Raw genomic sequence first — 16,415 nt, forward strand, 5'->3', positions numbered from 1 at the left:
ACTCATCCCTGCTACTTGCGACGCTTATTAAAACAAGTTCAATCTGAACACAATAATTGTAATGCCTTAACATCTACAAATATTTATCAAACCTAAAAGGCAGAGAATATTCGAATCTTCGAATAATCGGGAACACCAGAGAATATGTTAACTTTCGAGAAAATCTGATGTTCATAGCTCCAGCATCATCATTATCATCATACTAACCACCGAGAGAGCCCAGCGAGCAGTTCTTAAAGTATCTACATTTCGCCCTTTCCTTTACCCCAACAAAAAGCTTTGCCAGAGCGAGTAGCGCTGTACCTAGTGACACTGCCGCACACCTGTCAACTCTCGCTTCCACGATGTTTCTATATTTATCATGTTTATCTGAACTGAAGCTAAATTCTGTCCTCTCAGCACACATCATTCTACATTATAGAAGTACATACATGGATGCTTCATCGATTGATTTAGATATTGAAAACTTGGCAAAAATATCGCAATATTTTTTCATCCCACCATCTCGGAAAAAGTAGTTTTACCCTTTGATATCTGAGCGCAAAAGTCGTTTTTATCCTCTAGAGCGGCAAAGTGATTTGAATTTAGAACATCGTGTGCAATAATACTCCATTTGTGACAATCTTGATAAGACTTTTCATACAAATACATATTAATAAAACACGATTCAATTTTTAATTTTTTAATTTTTAATTATTAAAACACGAGCGTAGCGAGTGTTTCAATTTTAGAATCCTGAGCGATAGTGAGGGAATCAAAAGAGCACAAGGTGAAAAATCTTTGCACTCGAGTGCAACACGTAACTTTTCATCCCACCTCATCGAGGAAATTACTAAATGCAAAAAAACAAAATGGCGCGCACATATGAGTATCTAATTAAAAAGAAGAACCTATTAAAGTTCATTTATTTGTAAACTCAGTTTAAAAATGAAAGTAGGTTAAAAATCTATGTAAAAACAATAATAAAAATTACTTAATCAATTTAATAATTATTTTAAGCAGTATTTTATTTGTAAAATATGTATTTGTTTGAAAAGTATTATCAAGATTGTCACAAATGGAGTATTGCACACGATGTTCTAAATTCAAATCACTTTGCCGCTCTAGAGGATAAAAACGGCTTTTGCGCTCAGATATCAAAGGGTAAAACTACTCTTTCCGAGATGGTGGGATGAAAATAACTATTGTTATACAAGAGTGCAGAAAATAACTATTGTGTCACTTATAAATATCGTTAAAAAAAGACGAGTAGAACTAAGGGGGAATTTTATTGTTACTTTGCAGACTTAAAAATATTATGTATCAATTATGAATTATTTACATGTGTAAATAGCTCGTGGTCAAGATACATTAGGTATAGCAGGCGCGGTGCGGGAGGGGTGGCGGGGCGGGGTTGTCTCATGAAAACCCATCATGAAACATTGATGCTTTAAAAACAACAATTAATTAAAGGAATACACTTCAGATTACTTTATCCTACATTTAAGATTTCTAAGTTTTGATTCTTTGAGTACTTAAATAAATAAACAATATTATACAATATGTATGCCTATTGCGTAAAGAATATCTGTCCATAATACGAGGAGCGCAGTGTCCCTAGAGAGCCAGTTCCGCCACCACGAGGCAGAATACAGCTCTGCCAGAGTCCTCCAGCAGGTTTTATTGAAATTCAGAGCCGTATGTTCCCAGTTTATTTAAATACATATAAAATATGTACTGAACTATAGTCTGTTTTTTAATCTCGTAGACTAAACTGACATTATGAGTGTTGTCAGTTTATTGCAAATTCTTAAATAGTGATGTGGTACGACCGAAACTTACCTATCGTTAGTAAAATCAAGTATCGTTTTTTTACAATAAGTCATCCTGAAATAATGGGCTTATTCTTGATGATTACGCATGGTGTTGCGTGGTCAGGTATCCCTGGCAGTTTGTAGCACATCGTGCAGCCATGTGTACGTACGTAATTTTGTAAATATAAAACTTTGAATGATTATTAAATTCGTCTATTATAGATAAAAAGTTACGATTCAACAAACCGGTATCATAAGCGAACTGCACAAAAAAGCTAGCAACATTATTTGTAAGATTGACATTTTGCAAGTGTCAATTTAGTCTACGAGATTAAAAACAGACTTTAATTGCTTTCTCACGCTTTTACTCGCGTCCCGGGGATTTCCTTCCCGTGCCCAGACAAAATACCCATAGCTTATGTTACTCGGGGATAGTCTAGCTACTGAAAAGTGAAAGAATTTTTCAAATCGGTAAACAAAAATTATATAAGTTTATTGTATTCATACTTAGTGCAGGTAAAGAAATGTGGATAACCAGAAATCTAAAAATTGCGCACTAATTAGAACCCTATTTACTATTTTTGCCAAGGAGTATTCAGCTCCCACTGGAAGCGGGAAATTGGATATACAACAGTTTTTTGATGTTATCCGATTCACTATTACATTTCACATAAAAAAAGACAGACAGACATTAAGAAAGACATCGGACATTACTTTGAAGCATATAATAACTAACTACAAAGATAAGATCACAGATCGATCGAATTCTCTTGGAAACGCGGGCGAAGCCGTTGGCGGAAACTAGTCATACATAAACGCAACAGCGTAATAGATGTTTTGACATCTTGGTGTTTTTTTTAAACACTTGCGCAATTTCTTCACTCTGGCAAAAGTGCCAGCCATATCAGACTCTATGTATGTCGAGGGATCTATGAGGAGGAGTGACAGCGATTTTGACGATCACCGCATATCGAATGCGTAACTTAGGTAAAACATCAAAAACACATTTTATATTTGAATTTCTCACCACCAGTCTAAGCATCATCATTATCTCCCCAGCCTTTTCCCAATTTTGTTGGGGTCGGTACAGTCAGATGATGATGATGCTTAGACTGGTGGTGAGAAATTCAAATATAAAATGAGTTACTGGCTTCTGACTACCCGTAACGATTGCCAAGCACGCAGCCGGGACCTATAGTTTAACATATATAGTTTAAGTGCCATCCGAAACAGTCATTGGTATCCAAGATATACCTACTTAGAAATCGGTCTCCTTAATACTTCAACGATACACATACTTCTGAGTATTCCCTTCATGCGAACATTTACACAGATTAATTTAGTAGTTAGTATTCGTGCAATAAACCAGCGGCCAAGTGTGTGCGTGCAGCGAGGCGGGCCCGCACTCACCCGTGTCGAAGTTGATCTCGAAGAGGCCGGCGTCGTCCTCCAGCAGCGTGTAGATGAGCTGCCGGTTGAGCGGCGAGGTGGCGAGCAGCGGCGGCGCCAGCGCGCTGCCCACCGCCGCGTCCTCGCGCACCGCCAGCGCCACGTGCGCGCGCGGCCAGGCCGGCGCCGCGCCGCCCGCCCACACGCGCACCGTCACGTCCGCCTCCGCGCCGCACGCCGGCACGCCGCCGTCGAAGGCCGCGATCACCAGCGAGTACAGCTGGTTGTGCGCGTCCACCGTCTGCTTCAGCGAGATCTGCCCCGTGCGCCGGTCCACGCGGAACAGCTCGCCGTGGCCGCGCTTCATCTCGTAGCGCACCTCGCCGTTGTCGTTGGCGTCGGCGTCCACGGCGCGCACGCGCAGCACGGGGGCGCCCGGCTCGGCGCCCGCCAGCACGGCCGCCACGTAGGGCCGCTCCACGAACACGGGGCAGTTGTCGTTGACGTCGGTGACGGCCACGTGCAGGCGGGCGCGGGCCACGCGCGGCGCGGGCGCGGCGGAGCGGGCCTGCAGCAGCAGCGTGTAGTTGTCGCGCCGCTCGCGGTCCAGCGCGAGCCCGGTGCTGCGCACGGCGCCCGACGTGGCGCCCACCTGCACGACGCCACATTCGCACGTTAATCAAATTCAGCTCGAGGAAATTCAGCATGAAGGATTATCATACAAGTTCATGGAAGACAACTAGAATATATTTTTTGATAATCATTCCCTAAGGAGGTTAAACGGTACCGTGTCAGAATTGATGTCACTCCTCACCAATCCCCTCGAAATACATGGAGTTGCTACCTAATTGCTACGCTATCCGCTATCTGATAATTTGTAGGACAATATATAATATCTAAATAACCTTTCTTATAATTTTCGTGTATAAAATAAAATCTCACATCTATATGTTTAGATCTCTTGCTAAATGAACCTGTTTTAATTGGATAGCACTCTGGTTATCAATATTCAAACTAATCTTAATACTGCTGTGGAGGTATGGGAGCAGAGAGTAAAGCTCATCATACCTCGCACTAAAGGGAGGATCCTCCAACCGGACAGGTGATATTGTCCGATGGGCTACTGCCCGACAGTTGTTGTCGGGGTGATCTACGCGTATTAATGTGCGCGCGAACACTGCATGTGCGATGCAGGATACTTGTTTGAGAGTTGCGTCGGCGACTGTGTAGATGGCGGTGTTAACAATTGTAGTGCCGCTACGCTGCTCAGCTGCAGTCTTTAAGTATAAACACTCTTTAACGCAATCTGCTGCTGCTATATATTCAGCTTCAGTTGACGATAAACTTACTATCGGCTGTCTTTTGGAGCACCAAGCTATAGGTCCACCTGCCAAGATTATTATGAACCCAGTTGTACTTCGTCTGGTCTCTGTACAACCTGCATAATCTGAGTCACAATATGCATGCAATCTTGTAATATCTTTCCCAGCATTATACAAAATCCCTTTATCTCTCGTTCCATTCAAGTACTTCAACACCTTCTTTACTGCTAATATGTCTTGCCTTGATGGATTTTCTATCTTTTTACTTGCTTCATTCACAGCTTGACTGATATCTGGTCTTGACCTGGTTGACGAGTACAATAATCCACCAACTAGTTCTCTGTATGGAAAATTTGACGTAGCCATCTTAGATTCATTTTCCTTTCCCACAATGCATGGAGTATCTGCAGCTTTGGAATCATACATATTATATTTTCTAAGTAATTTTTCTGTATAATTCTGCTGATGCAACAAAATGCCTTGTTCTGATCTTTTTATTTCAAAACCTATATAGTTTTGAGGTTGTTCATATGTTTTTAAGATAAATTCTTTTTCCAATTGATGCAAGATCTGTAATAACTTTTCCTTGTCTTTTGATATGGCCAAACCGTCATCAACATATATAGCCAATATTATAGTTTTGTCTTCATTAAAAAACACACACTGATCCGACTTTGTAGCTCTCAGTCCAAGTTTCCTTAAAGTTTCTGTAAATCTTTTATTCCATGTCATTGGTGCCTGTTTTAGCCCATATAGTCCTTTCTTTAAACGACAAATTTTATTAGGCTGTCTTTCATATCCTTCAGGAATATACATAAATATGTCTTCCTTTAACTCGCCATACAAAAATGCTGTTTTCACATCAAAAGTTATCATTTCATATTCCTTTGAAGCAGCAATTGCTATTAATGATTTTATTGCTGATTGACTTACTACTGGACTATATATTTCTTGATAGTCAATGCTTTGCTGTTCGAAGCCTCTCGCTACAAGTCTTGCTTTGTAAGTACCATTTTCTTTTATACAAAATACCCATTTACTTGACAATATCTAGTGTCCTTTTGCTCTTCCTATATCAACTATTTCCCATGTATTGTTACTTTCCAATGATTCCTTCTCCGAATTTATGGCCTTCTCCCAATTATTCTTTTCAGCAGACTTCATGACTTCATCATACGTAAGTAATACATAATCTTGCAGGTAAGCTGGTTTTTTCCGTTGTCGTTTTGTATTTATAGTTTCTATAGTTTCTATCTCTGCAGTATTACTTTCTTTATTTTCATCATTTTCTACTTCATCAATAATATCTGGGATGTTGTCTTCTATTACATTACTTTGTTGTTCTAACTCTTCTATTTCATAATAACTGTCATCACTTTCTTCTTCTTGATTTATTTCTTCTTCATTATTACTTGGTATTATTTCTGTTATCACCGAACTTCCTGTTTCTTCATATTTTTCTCCAATTTTCTTATTATTATTAATTATAACAATATCCCTTGCTATTTCAATTCTTCTTTCTTCTTTATTCCACAATCTATATCCATTATTAGTAAATCCAATCATGATTAATTTTTTGCTTCTTGGATCTAGTTTCTTAATATTTGAATGTAATTGTTTAGCATATACTATTGAACCAAACTTGCATATATTAGATATATTAGGCCTTTTACCATGCCACATCTCATAAGGTGTCTTATTCTTCAATGATTCACTTGGTAATCTATTTATAATATAAGTAGAACAGTATACAGCTTCACCCCACATTTCTTTATCTAACCCTGAATCAAATAGTAATGCTCTGGTTTTATCTAATAATGTTCGATTTAGTCTATCTGCTTTACCATTTAGTTGTGGTGAATATGGTACTGTATAATCTAGTTTTATTCCCTTTTCAGTACACCATTTTTTAAAATCATTGCTTGTGTATTCACCTCCATTATTGCATCTTATGGTAGATACCTTTTCTGTTCTCTCTCTTTCTGTTTCTTCTATATAATGTTTTAAATTTTCTTTAACTTCATTTTTATATTTAAGCAAGTATATTTTTGTAAAATGAGTATAATCATCCATGATGGTTAAAACATAACTATAGCCATCATAAGTTTTGTTTTCGAACGGTCCACATACATCAGTATGTAATAATTGAAGTGGTCTACTGGCTCTGTTTCTTACTGTGTTAAATGGGAGTCTTGTTTGTTTAGCTTGTGTATAGATTTCACATTCGTCTATTTGCCTTAATCCATTTATTTTTAATCCATCTGCCACATCTGGTAATATATCTAGTATTTTCTTTCCTGGATGTCCAAGTCTTTGATGCCATTCTAAGGCAGTGCCATTTTCTTTCATTAACAGTGTTTTTTCTTGCATATTATTATCATCCAAATTAATTTTATATAAACCGTTTTCTTTTTTTCCTGTTAATATTAATTCTGACTCCTTATATATTTTTACATTATCTTTGGTAAATATAACCACTCCTTGATTGTTTGTAACTGCATTAACCGACAATAAATTTTGTGATAAGTCAGGAACAAGCAGGGTATTATTAAGAGTGCATTTATTGCCAATGACTTTACCAGTCCCTTTCACCTCTATTGTTTCTTCATTTGCAGTCAAAACAGATGATGGTTTATATTCAAAAAATTTTAGTATGTCTAAATTTTTGGTCATGTGTGCAGTACACCCAGAATCTACAACAAATTCTTTCTGTTTTGGTTTTTGTATTTCACCGTTTGTAAAAAATGCCTTTTCTATTCTTTTGTTACTTTTTTTTTCATTCTCATTCTTATTCTTATTTTTGAAAAAACAATTTTCTTCTCTGTGATTATTTTTTTTACAGATTGAGCACTGTTTATTCTTAAACTTACAGTCTTTATCTTCATGGTTGTCCCTTTTACAGATACTACAGGCTCTACAGTCTTTCTTCATGTGCCCTGTTTTGTGACATTTGAAACATTTTATTGCATTAAACTTTTTCTTTGAAGATGTAGCTTGAAATGCTAGCTGCTTGTCACTTTCTTTTGCTTTCAACATACGATTTTCTTCAGCCAGAAGTCTGTTTGTTAAGTTTTGAAGGGTTTTCTTATCGTCTGCCATGCATTCCCAAGAAGTTATAAAATAGTTTAAATTATTTGGTAAACAGCTTAGTATTTTGGATATGACCATTTCATCATCTATTTTTGTTCCTAGCTGATTTATACGAAATTGTAAGTTTTCTATTTCGCTTATTAATTGCGAAAGCGATTGATTGTCTTGTTTTTTATATGTGAAAAACTCTTGTAATAAGGCATCTTTGTTTCTTTGCTCAGAACCTTCGAATATTTCACATAATTTTACGTACATTTCACGTGCACTATTGCAATTAATTATGTGACCTTTTAGTCTCTTATCAATACTGTTTATGATAATCCTTTGCACCTGAGCATCTTTGATACTGAAGTCACTTTTCTTGTCATCGTCTTTTATTTGTGCAATTGTTTTTGCAAGATTTGCCGCTTTTAAGTGTATATTGTGTAACGTTGTACGTTAATGTCAACGTTTTAAAATACTTGCCTTTTGTTTTTAATCAAAATATTGAAATAAGGTGGGTAGAAAAATAAATAAATAAATGTAATGTCTACCTACGGTTGCGTTTAGAAACGCGTACAATTATTTGTTTCGTTAAGTATTAATTATTTCTTTTACTAAACTGATTAACGTATTTTCAAATTCATATTTATTATAACAACTTGGGTCTAGAAATAAAAAATTGTAACTTAGTCAAAACTTAATAACAAACAGTACGTAGTCATTATCTGTATCGGTGCAACGGCAAGTTGAGCCAAATTGGACTTCACGTCATTGTGATATGGTTTCGATTCTTTTACCTGGACTACTGTACCAATGCAAATCGGATTCGTTCGCTACTCATTCACGGGCGTGTTCCGTGAGTTTGGTTAGCTGCTTTAGCGAACCGACCATTTTTAAAATATCATCACGGAAGACACACGTTCACGCGCTCCTTACAAGTACTCACTTTTGCCAATCCTTAGTGCGTGACGTTAATCGTGGTCTTAACGGTTTTATTTTATAATTTTGAAAACATATTTTTCAAACTTCGTTTAACTTATTCTCTATATTGTAGAATTAGTGCATCTCCCCGTATTGGGTAAGTGTTGAACAATTCGTGTAATTGCTACCACCCACCTATTGGGTGACCGTTGGCAAATGACTTGCAGATTTTATCTTTTCTTGCTTTGCACATTGTAGCATCATTTGTAGCCTTTTTTCATCATCATAAGCAGTCAGGGTTATTCTTTTCATTTGTTTATCCCTGCATCTTATTTTTTTATATGTTTTATACATTTTATATAAAATTATATTTCAGCTGTTCTCTGCAAACTCCGATTCTGACTGTGAATTTGCACACATTCGCCTTAAGCGCACTGAGCTTCTGCTTCCTGCTTCCGCGGCAAACACAGTCAGAGGAGGACAATCAGAAATGGACATTTATTTGAATGGACGTGAATTCCAGGGTCCAAAGTTCGGGTTCAAAGTTCGGCTTAAACTCCGGGCCACGGCTGATCCGTTGGCCGAACGTCGACAGGCACCGAGAGGCACCGTGCACCTATTACCCTCTACCATACTGCATCACCATCTGCGGGTCGTCCACCCTGAAGCGCCTCCTCGGCTGAGCGTCATCACCGGACATCTCTCCACGTGAAGCCAGGACAGTGCTACGCGCTTTACCTCCATATAACGAAATTAATTTTGCTGACGGGCATTCGAATCGCGACCTTGAAATAAATTTTTATGTTCACAATGTGGGGTTTAATTTAAAATCTAAACCGTCCACACGCTAAACGTGACAATTGAATTCAAATTTCCACAATAAAAATGTTTCCGCATCTTTTAGTTTTTCTATGTGTATTATCTCAGATTTTTCCATTTTTTAGTTTTTCACCGTTTTTTATTTTCTTCTTTGTTATTACTGTTTTTTAGTTTTTTTTTTTCACTTGTTCTTTATGTTGGGTTTTTCATTACCCAATCCCGGTTTTTAATTTTTTCTTCTCGGGCGTTCTGGGCCCATAACCTATTGTAGGTATTCAAACTTCTGGTATTCTTAAAAGTCTTTATTAATAGTTAAAGAAATACAATCACATTTTGTTAGGAATTATAACATTGTTCTCACTGGTTTTTACATGACGACAATTGACCACCATCATCATCATTCATAGACTAACAACCCTACATTTTTTAAATGTCATAGACTATAAATTCCTAACATATCTAACCTGACTACCATCAGTTACTACCAACTGCTACCCTCGTCGTTTTGAAGATATGGTTGCCACTTTCTTCAGTGTGAAGAAACGGCGCAAAAGTAATGAGTTTTTTTTAAATTTAATATTGGAAGCAATTAGGAGTAACGCTCTATATTTATTTCTAATTGATCGGTGAGGAGAGACAGCGATTTTGACGGTCACGGTAAAACGGGGGTGCAGGCTAGTATAAACATTGCGTTTTGAAGTTTTTCAAAAGAATTTCTGTGTGAAGGTTCTTAAGGAAAGGTCCAAAGGCTCCTTGTCCCGACTTCTCATATTTTTTTAATTTATTCGACCTTATGTTTCTAACGCGAATGTTGTTTTAAGATAAAATTAAAAGTCATTATTCAAAGTAGGTTGAAAATCAGCACCTTTTAAAGGGCAAATTTGTAAAAGACAGTCCCCAAAACGTCCGCCCTTCACCACTTCCTATGTGTTTTTGCTGAGAAGAAGAAATGGTGACAAACTCCCCAGTTTATAATTCAGATAACAAATATAATATTCTTACCTCGAACCCATCCACAGGGTTAAGTATTTGGAATTCGATATGTTCATTGAGCGCCGCCCCGAGCACGTTGAGGACCGCGATGGTCGTGGGCTTGGTGGAGTTCTCCACCACGGAGCCGTAGTAGTCGGGCTTCTGGAAGGCCAGGCCCGAGTTGTCGGCTTCGCGCACTAGCACGTCCACGCGCGCCGTGGCCGAGTACAGCCCGTCCGACACCCGCACGCGCAGCCGGTACGCCGCCTGCAGCGCCGCCGCCCGCGCCACCGACACCGCGCCGCCCGCAGACAGCGCGAAGGCGCCGCCCTCGTCGCCGTCGATGATGTCGTACTTGAGCGCGGCGCCGGCCGGCAGGTCGGGGTCGCTGGCCGCCAGCGTCAGCACCGTCACGCCCGGCGCCGTGGGCAGCAGTAGCGTGGCCTCGTACGCCGCCTGCGAGAACGCGGGCGGGCAGTCGTTCACGTCCGTCACCTCCACAGTGACCGTGGCCGCGCTGTCGGACGGCAGCCGCGGCGTGCCCATGTCTATCACCTGCGAAGCGGTCGGAAGAGAGTGAGTATAGTAGTAGTAAGTGACAGCAGAAGGGCGCGGGGGCGGAGCGGCGTACCCGCACGGTGAAGGTGTGCTGGCGCTGGCGCTCGTAGTCGAGCGCGGCCAGCAGGTGCAGCGCGCCGGTGGTGGCGTCCACGCGGAACAGCGCGGCGGCGGCGGGCTGCAGGATCTCGAAGGTGCGCTGGCGGTGCGCAGGCGAGTCGGCGTCGTCGGTGAGCAACACGAGAGGCGCCGCGTCGGGCGCGGCGGCGTCGGGCACCAGGGCGCCGGGCGGGGCGGACTCGGCCACGCGGCCGCGGTAGGCGCGGCGCCGCAGCGCGGGCGCGAACTCGTTGCGGTCCAGCACGTGCACGTGCACGCGCGCGCTGCTCGTGCCGCCGCCCTGCATGCCCACGTTTATATATGTTACAGTTGTGCTCACATACAATCTACGAAAAATATATCCTACAGGATGTGTAATACCTACATCAAAAAAGAGCACCTATATTTATGCAACTCGAAGTCTTTTTGTTTTCCTATGTAAGTTTTTTGTATGTGACTGTTTGTTTCCTAAATAAGATAAAATAAATAAAAATAAAAATTATTATAAGAACGATAATGATTATACCCATAGCCCAAGACATAGCCCAAGATAGAGACGCATGGGTATCTTTGGAGGAGGCCTATACCCAACCAGGGGTTCTTGCGGACTAAACTATGTTACATATAATATTCTTAAATATTCACATAGGTTAATAACTAAAAACTTTGTAAAAGCGAGAAATAAAAGGCTTATTTATTTATAATGATTATACCATATTGATGGCAGTGACGGTCAAATTGTAGAAATTCTGCGTCTCGTAGTCTAGCGGCGCGGCCGTGGCGAGCAGCCCGGCGGCGGGGTTGAGGCGGAACAGGCCCGCGCCGCCCTCCAGCGAGAACCACGGAGCGCTGGCACTCCGCACCTCCAACGCCAGCAGCACCGTGCCCGCCGGCTCGTTCTCGAACACCTCGCACGCCAGCTCCGGCGCCGCGAAGCGCGGCGGCGCGCCGTCCGGCTCCACCACCGTCACGTGCAGCGGCAGCAGCGCCGCGCGGGCCCCCGGCGCCGCGCCCGCCGCGCGCACCGACAGCGCGTACTCGCGCGGGCCCGCCGCCGGCAGCGCGCGCGCCAGCCGCACGTCGCCCAGCGCCGCGTCCACGGCGAACAGCCCGGCCGCGTCGCCGCCCGCCAGCGCGTACACCACGCCGCCGCCCGCCGCGTCGGGGTCGGCGGCGCGCAGCGCGGCCACCAGCGCGCCGGCCGGGGCCCCGCGCGGCACCCGCGCCTCGGCCAGGCGCCGGCCCCAGGCGGGCGCGTGCTCGTCGGCGTCGTGCACGCGCACGGTGACGCGCGCGAAGGCCCGCGACGCGCGCGGCGCCTGGTCGCGCGCCCACACCGTCAGCTCGTGCACGGCCGCACTCTCTCTGCGGATGGAAGTCTCGGTAGTACCTCGTTTCACCCTTTGGGTACGGAACCCTTTGGGTAGGATGTTACAAGTAGGATTTAGTGTCTCTATGTTTTACCCAAAGGCGTACAAATATATTTATTTAACATAATTGTAAATATACATAATTGGAAAAGGAAACGACACATTATGAGAGTAGGTCGGGCGCGTTGAGACGTGTTGAGGAAGGTGTTACACATAGTGGGTACCTGTCGAGCGGGTGCGCCAGCTCCAGCACGCCGCTGAGCTCGTGCAGGCGGAACAGCCGCGCGGACGCGGGCGCCCGCGCGGCGTGCACGCCGTACAGCAGCCGGCCCGCGCCGCCGCCCGCGCGCAGCGCCACCAGCGCCTCGCCCACGCGCGTCGCCTCCGACGTCTCCACCACGTACTCCTCTTGTGAGAACGACACGCCGCCCTCGTTAGCATCGTTGATAACGGTTATATTTACCTGCAAAACGCGACGCTACATCATTACACTAAATAATGTGGGACGTAGTGACCGTGTAAGGGGCAACCGGAGGTACTTTGGTTTCAATAAAAACACTGAGTTCCTTACTGGCGCGTAAACCACGTGAAGACCATCGGTGACGGAAATGTTGAGACAGTATTGTGACTGGCGCTCCCAGAGCAGGCGGCGAGCCAGCACGAGGCTGCCGTCCTCCCGCCCGATGTAGAACTCCTGCCGCGGGTCGCCGTCTGCCGGAGACCACGTTGTTATACCAAAGCAACATCATTTACATACGTTTAACTTCCCACCAGATATGAACAATATATAAAAACATACACCAGGGCCGAAACCTTCCAAAATGGTTAATACATTAAAAAATATACAGTACGAAACATAGTAGAAAAAGGGGGGATTTTATAAAAATAAAATTATACTAAGTACTATAATCAACAAACAAATAAGTTAATAACGTTAATAAATCCTACTAATATCCTAATAATCCTACTTCCTACTAATATTATAAATGCTACTCCCGCTATGCTATAAATGTGAAAGTTTGTGAGAATGTATGTTTGTAATTCTTTCACGCAAAAACAGCTGGACCGAATTAGTTGAAATTTAGTTAACACACCACGCGAGCGACGCCGCGAGCGGAAGCTAGTATTTAATAAGACATCTACAATAATTTGAATAATTTGTAGATACCTATTTATTATTGTTGTAATTTATAGGCACTGATTCAAAGAGGCAGTTACAAAAAGCAGTTTTGGTAATTTAAAAATTATAAATGACACGCTCAATAACTACTTACAAGAAAAGATCGCATTTTAGCAATTTATCTGTATTTTTCTCGAATTCCTTAGACTTTTCGAGGTAATGTACATGTAGTGGACCGAATTTGAAACTTCTTTTGGTGTTTGAATACATAAATACCTACCTGGTACTATTGCTATTTCCTGGTGTAAAGGAATAATTTTTGATTACAGAATTAAGGGTAAGTACCGAATGATTTCATGGTCATTATATTGACGTGAAATTTTCAAATATGAAAGACAGTGGAAGTACCCGCTATGGTATAGTAGAGAGTGTCAGCGTCGGGGTCGGTGGCCTGCAGCACGGCCAGCAGGAAGCCAGGCGCGTCGAGCTCGGCCACCTGCAGCGGCGGCGGCGCGGGCAGCACGGGCGGGCCGCCCGCCCCCCGCGCCACGCCGCGCACCGCTGCGCGCGCCACGCTGCAGCGCGGCCGCGGCGCCGCGTCGCACGCGCGCAGCGTCACGTCGTACGCGGCGCCCGGCGCCAGCGCCAGCCGCGGCGCCGCGAACACGCGTCCGCTGCTGGCGTGCACGCGCAGCAGGCCTCGCGCCGCGCCGCGCGCCCGCGCCCAGTAGCGCACGGTGCCGTTGGCGCCCTCGTCCGGGTCGAAGGCCACCACCTGCGGAGCACTCGGGTCAGGCGGGCTCGGCGCGGCAGCTCGCAATGCGGCGAGCGGGCGGCATGCGGCTCACCGTGGCGACGTAGAGGCCGAGCGGCGCGGGCTCGTCGTACAGGTCCCAGGGCGCGCGGGCGCCCGAGCCCTCGTCGTCGTCGTCGGCGTCCCACTCGGCGCTGCTGTCGTCGGCGCGCGGCGACTCGCCGGCGGCCGCGTCGCCCTGCAATGTGCCCGAGCCGCTACACACTACCACTCCACACACAATATTGTTGACTCGCCCGAGCTCGTTCCTTCTCGAGGCAATGCTGCAGTTTCTGACCGCGTACATTAAGGAATTCACTCCACACATCAAAAAGTAAAACACATGCACGATACAGTACGTGACATCAACTTTGCTGATCGAATACAAAATATTGGCCTTTCGAAGCTTCGCACATGCTTTGCTGGTATTTTTTTTTACGCGAAGACAAGTAACCAAATTCGGGTATCACCTGTATCCAATTTTTACTTTTCTTTGAAATTCAGAAGCAGTTAAAGCCGGCTCCAGACAAGTGTCACGAGTATTGTGGGTACGGGTTTAATGTAAAAAAAAATATTTATGATTTTTTAAAATCTATGAATTTACTTTATTGTCTGCCTAGTCTTCGGAGAGCACGTAAATGTCGGTCCTGCGCCTGATCTCTTTCCGGTCGTGTCGGATTATCGTCCCATCGGGCTATGAGAGTGAAGGAATAGGGAGTGCACCTGTGTCTGCGCAAATGCTTGTGCACTATAATATGTCCTGCGTAGTTGGCTAATCTCCTTACATGAGAACAGCCGCCGTAGCCGATCGGCTAGGAGGACATCATCATCATCATCAGTCATTTCCCAACAATGTTAGGATCAGCTTCCAGTCTGACCAGATACAGCTGAGAAACAGTGTTCTACAAGGAGCGGCTGCCTATCTGACCTCCTCAACCTAGTTACACGGGCAACCCAATAGTCTAGTCTTATCAAGAAGACTGACTTTCTGCCTTCTGACTACCCGCTACGACTGCCAAAGATGTTAAAATGATAGTCGAAACCTTCAGGTTATCGTGCTTTCTGAAACACGGAAGGACTCGTTATGACAAGATCCCCCATCCATCCGCAGTCCGACCGCTCCAAGCGTTGCTTCACTTCAAGATTGATCGATTGACCTCCCTACATATAAACAATACGCATAGATAACAGTTGTTTTATGGAAAACGAACGGACTTTCGTACCATTAGGTGTATGGCCCGATTTAGCATCATCGTCTACCTACATCAAACATACGTATAAATGCTTTATATTACACGTAACTCTCGTGGCACCTTGGTGGTACTCGTGATGATGTACACACACACACACACACACACACACAACACACACACACGTTCGTGTACGTTTATAGTAAGGACATGTCAGTGGGGTGCAGGGGAGCGCGCACATACCTGTGGCAGGGCGTCGGGCAGGGCGGGCGCGGGGGGCGCGGGCACGCGGATCTCGTAGAAGCGCTGCGCGAACACGGGCGCGTGGTCGTTCACGTCGAGCAGGCGCACGGCCACGCGCGCCGTGCTGGCCAGCGTGCCGTCCGACGCCTGCACCTCCAGCGCGTGGCTGGCGGCCGCCTCGCGGTCCAGCGTGCGCCCCGTCGTCACTATCTCGCCTGCCCACCGAACACTATCAACTCAAACACCTATTTCACATCAAAACGAGGACGAGGACAACATCAAACATTTTAAATTTTACCGGTGAGTTCGTCTATAGAGAAGAGCCCGTCCGGGTTGCCAGCAACGATGGAGTAGGTGATGTTGGCGGGCGCGGGCGAGGCGTCGGCGTCGAAGGCTTGGACGCGGGTGACGCGCGTGCCGGCGGCGCAGTGCTCGGGCACGGCGGCCGCGTACGCCGCGCGCTCCGGCCACGGCACCATGTCGTTCACGTCCTCCACCTCGATGAACACCTGCACACAAGTACACGTGAGGCAGCGGCCGACGCGGCGCCGCGTCTCGTCGCCGCCTCACCTACCTGCACGCACGAGTGCCGCGGCACCAGTCCGTGGTCCTGCGCGCACAGCGTCAGCCAATAGTGCGGAATCGACTCGCGGTCTAGCGGAGTTAAAGTCCGGATTACACCTTATGTGGGACAGAAAAAAAACATTACATGAGTGGTCATATGTGTCATATTATATGTATATTTGGAAAAAAA

At 44.6% G+C, this 16,415-nt stretch overlaps 1 protein-coding gene across 1 annotated transcript in view; it reads right to left on the reverse strand.

Moving 5' to 3' along the window:
- Nucleotides 1–16,415, reverse strand: part of LOC124632838 (fat-like cadherin-related tumor suppressor homolog) — a 67,561-nt gene that overhangs the window by 20,121 nt on the left and 31,025 nt on the right. The window contains exons 6-16 of the mRNA XM_047167824.1: nucleotides 16,236–16,342; nucleotides 15,960–16,170; nucleotides 15,662–15,876; nucleotides 14,284–14,427; nucleotides 13,844–14,210; nucleotides 12,887–13,026; nucleotides 12,540–12,778; nucleotides 11,659–12,310; nucleotides 10,920–11,246; nucleotides 10,319–10,843; nucleotides 3,204–3,834 (exon numbers count right to left, since the gene is read on the reverse strand). Coding sequence (XP_047023780.1) covers nucleotides 3,204–3,834; nucleotides 10,319–10,843; nucleotides 10,920–11,246; nucleotides 11,659–12,310; nucleotides 12,540–12,778; nucleotides 12,887–13,026; nucleotides 13,844–14,210; nucleotides 14,284–14,427; nucleotides 15,662–15,876; nucleotides 15,960–16,170; nucleotides 16,236–16,342 — 3,558 coding nt within the window. The remainder of the gene's footprint in view (nucleotides 1–3,203; nucleotides 3,835–10,318; nucleotides 10,844–10,919; nucleotides 11,247–11,658; nucleotides 12,311–12,539; nucleotides 12,779–12,886; nucleotides 13,027–13,843; nucleotides 14,211–14,283; nucleotides 14,428–15,661; nucleotides 15,877–15,959; nucleotides 16,171–16,235; nucleotides 16,343–16,415) is intronic.

This window comes from Helicoverpa zea, chromosome 8 (genome assembly GCF_022581195.2).
Source record: "Helicoverpa zea isolate HzStark_Cry1AcR chromosome 8, ilHelZeax1.1, whole genome shotgun sequence".
Lineage (NCBI taxonomy): Eukaryota > Metazoa > Arthropoda > Insecta > Lepidoptera > Noctuidae > Helicoverpa > Helicoverpa zea.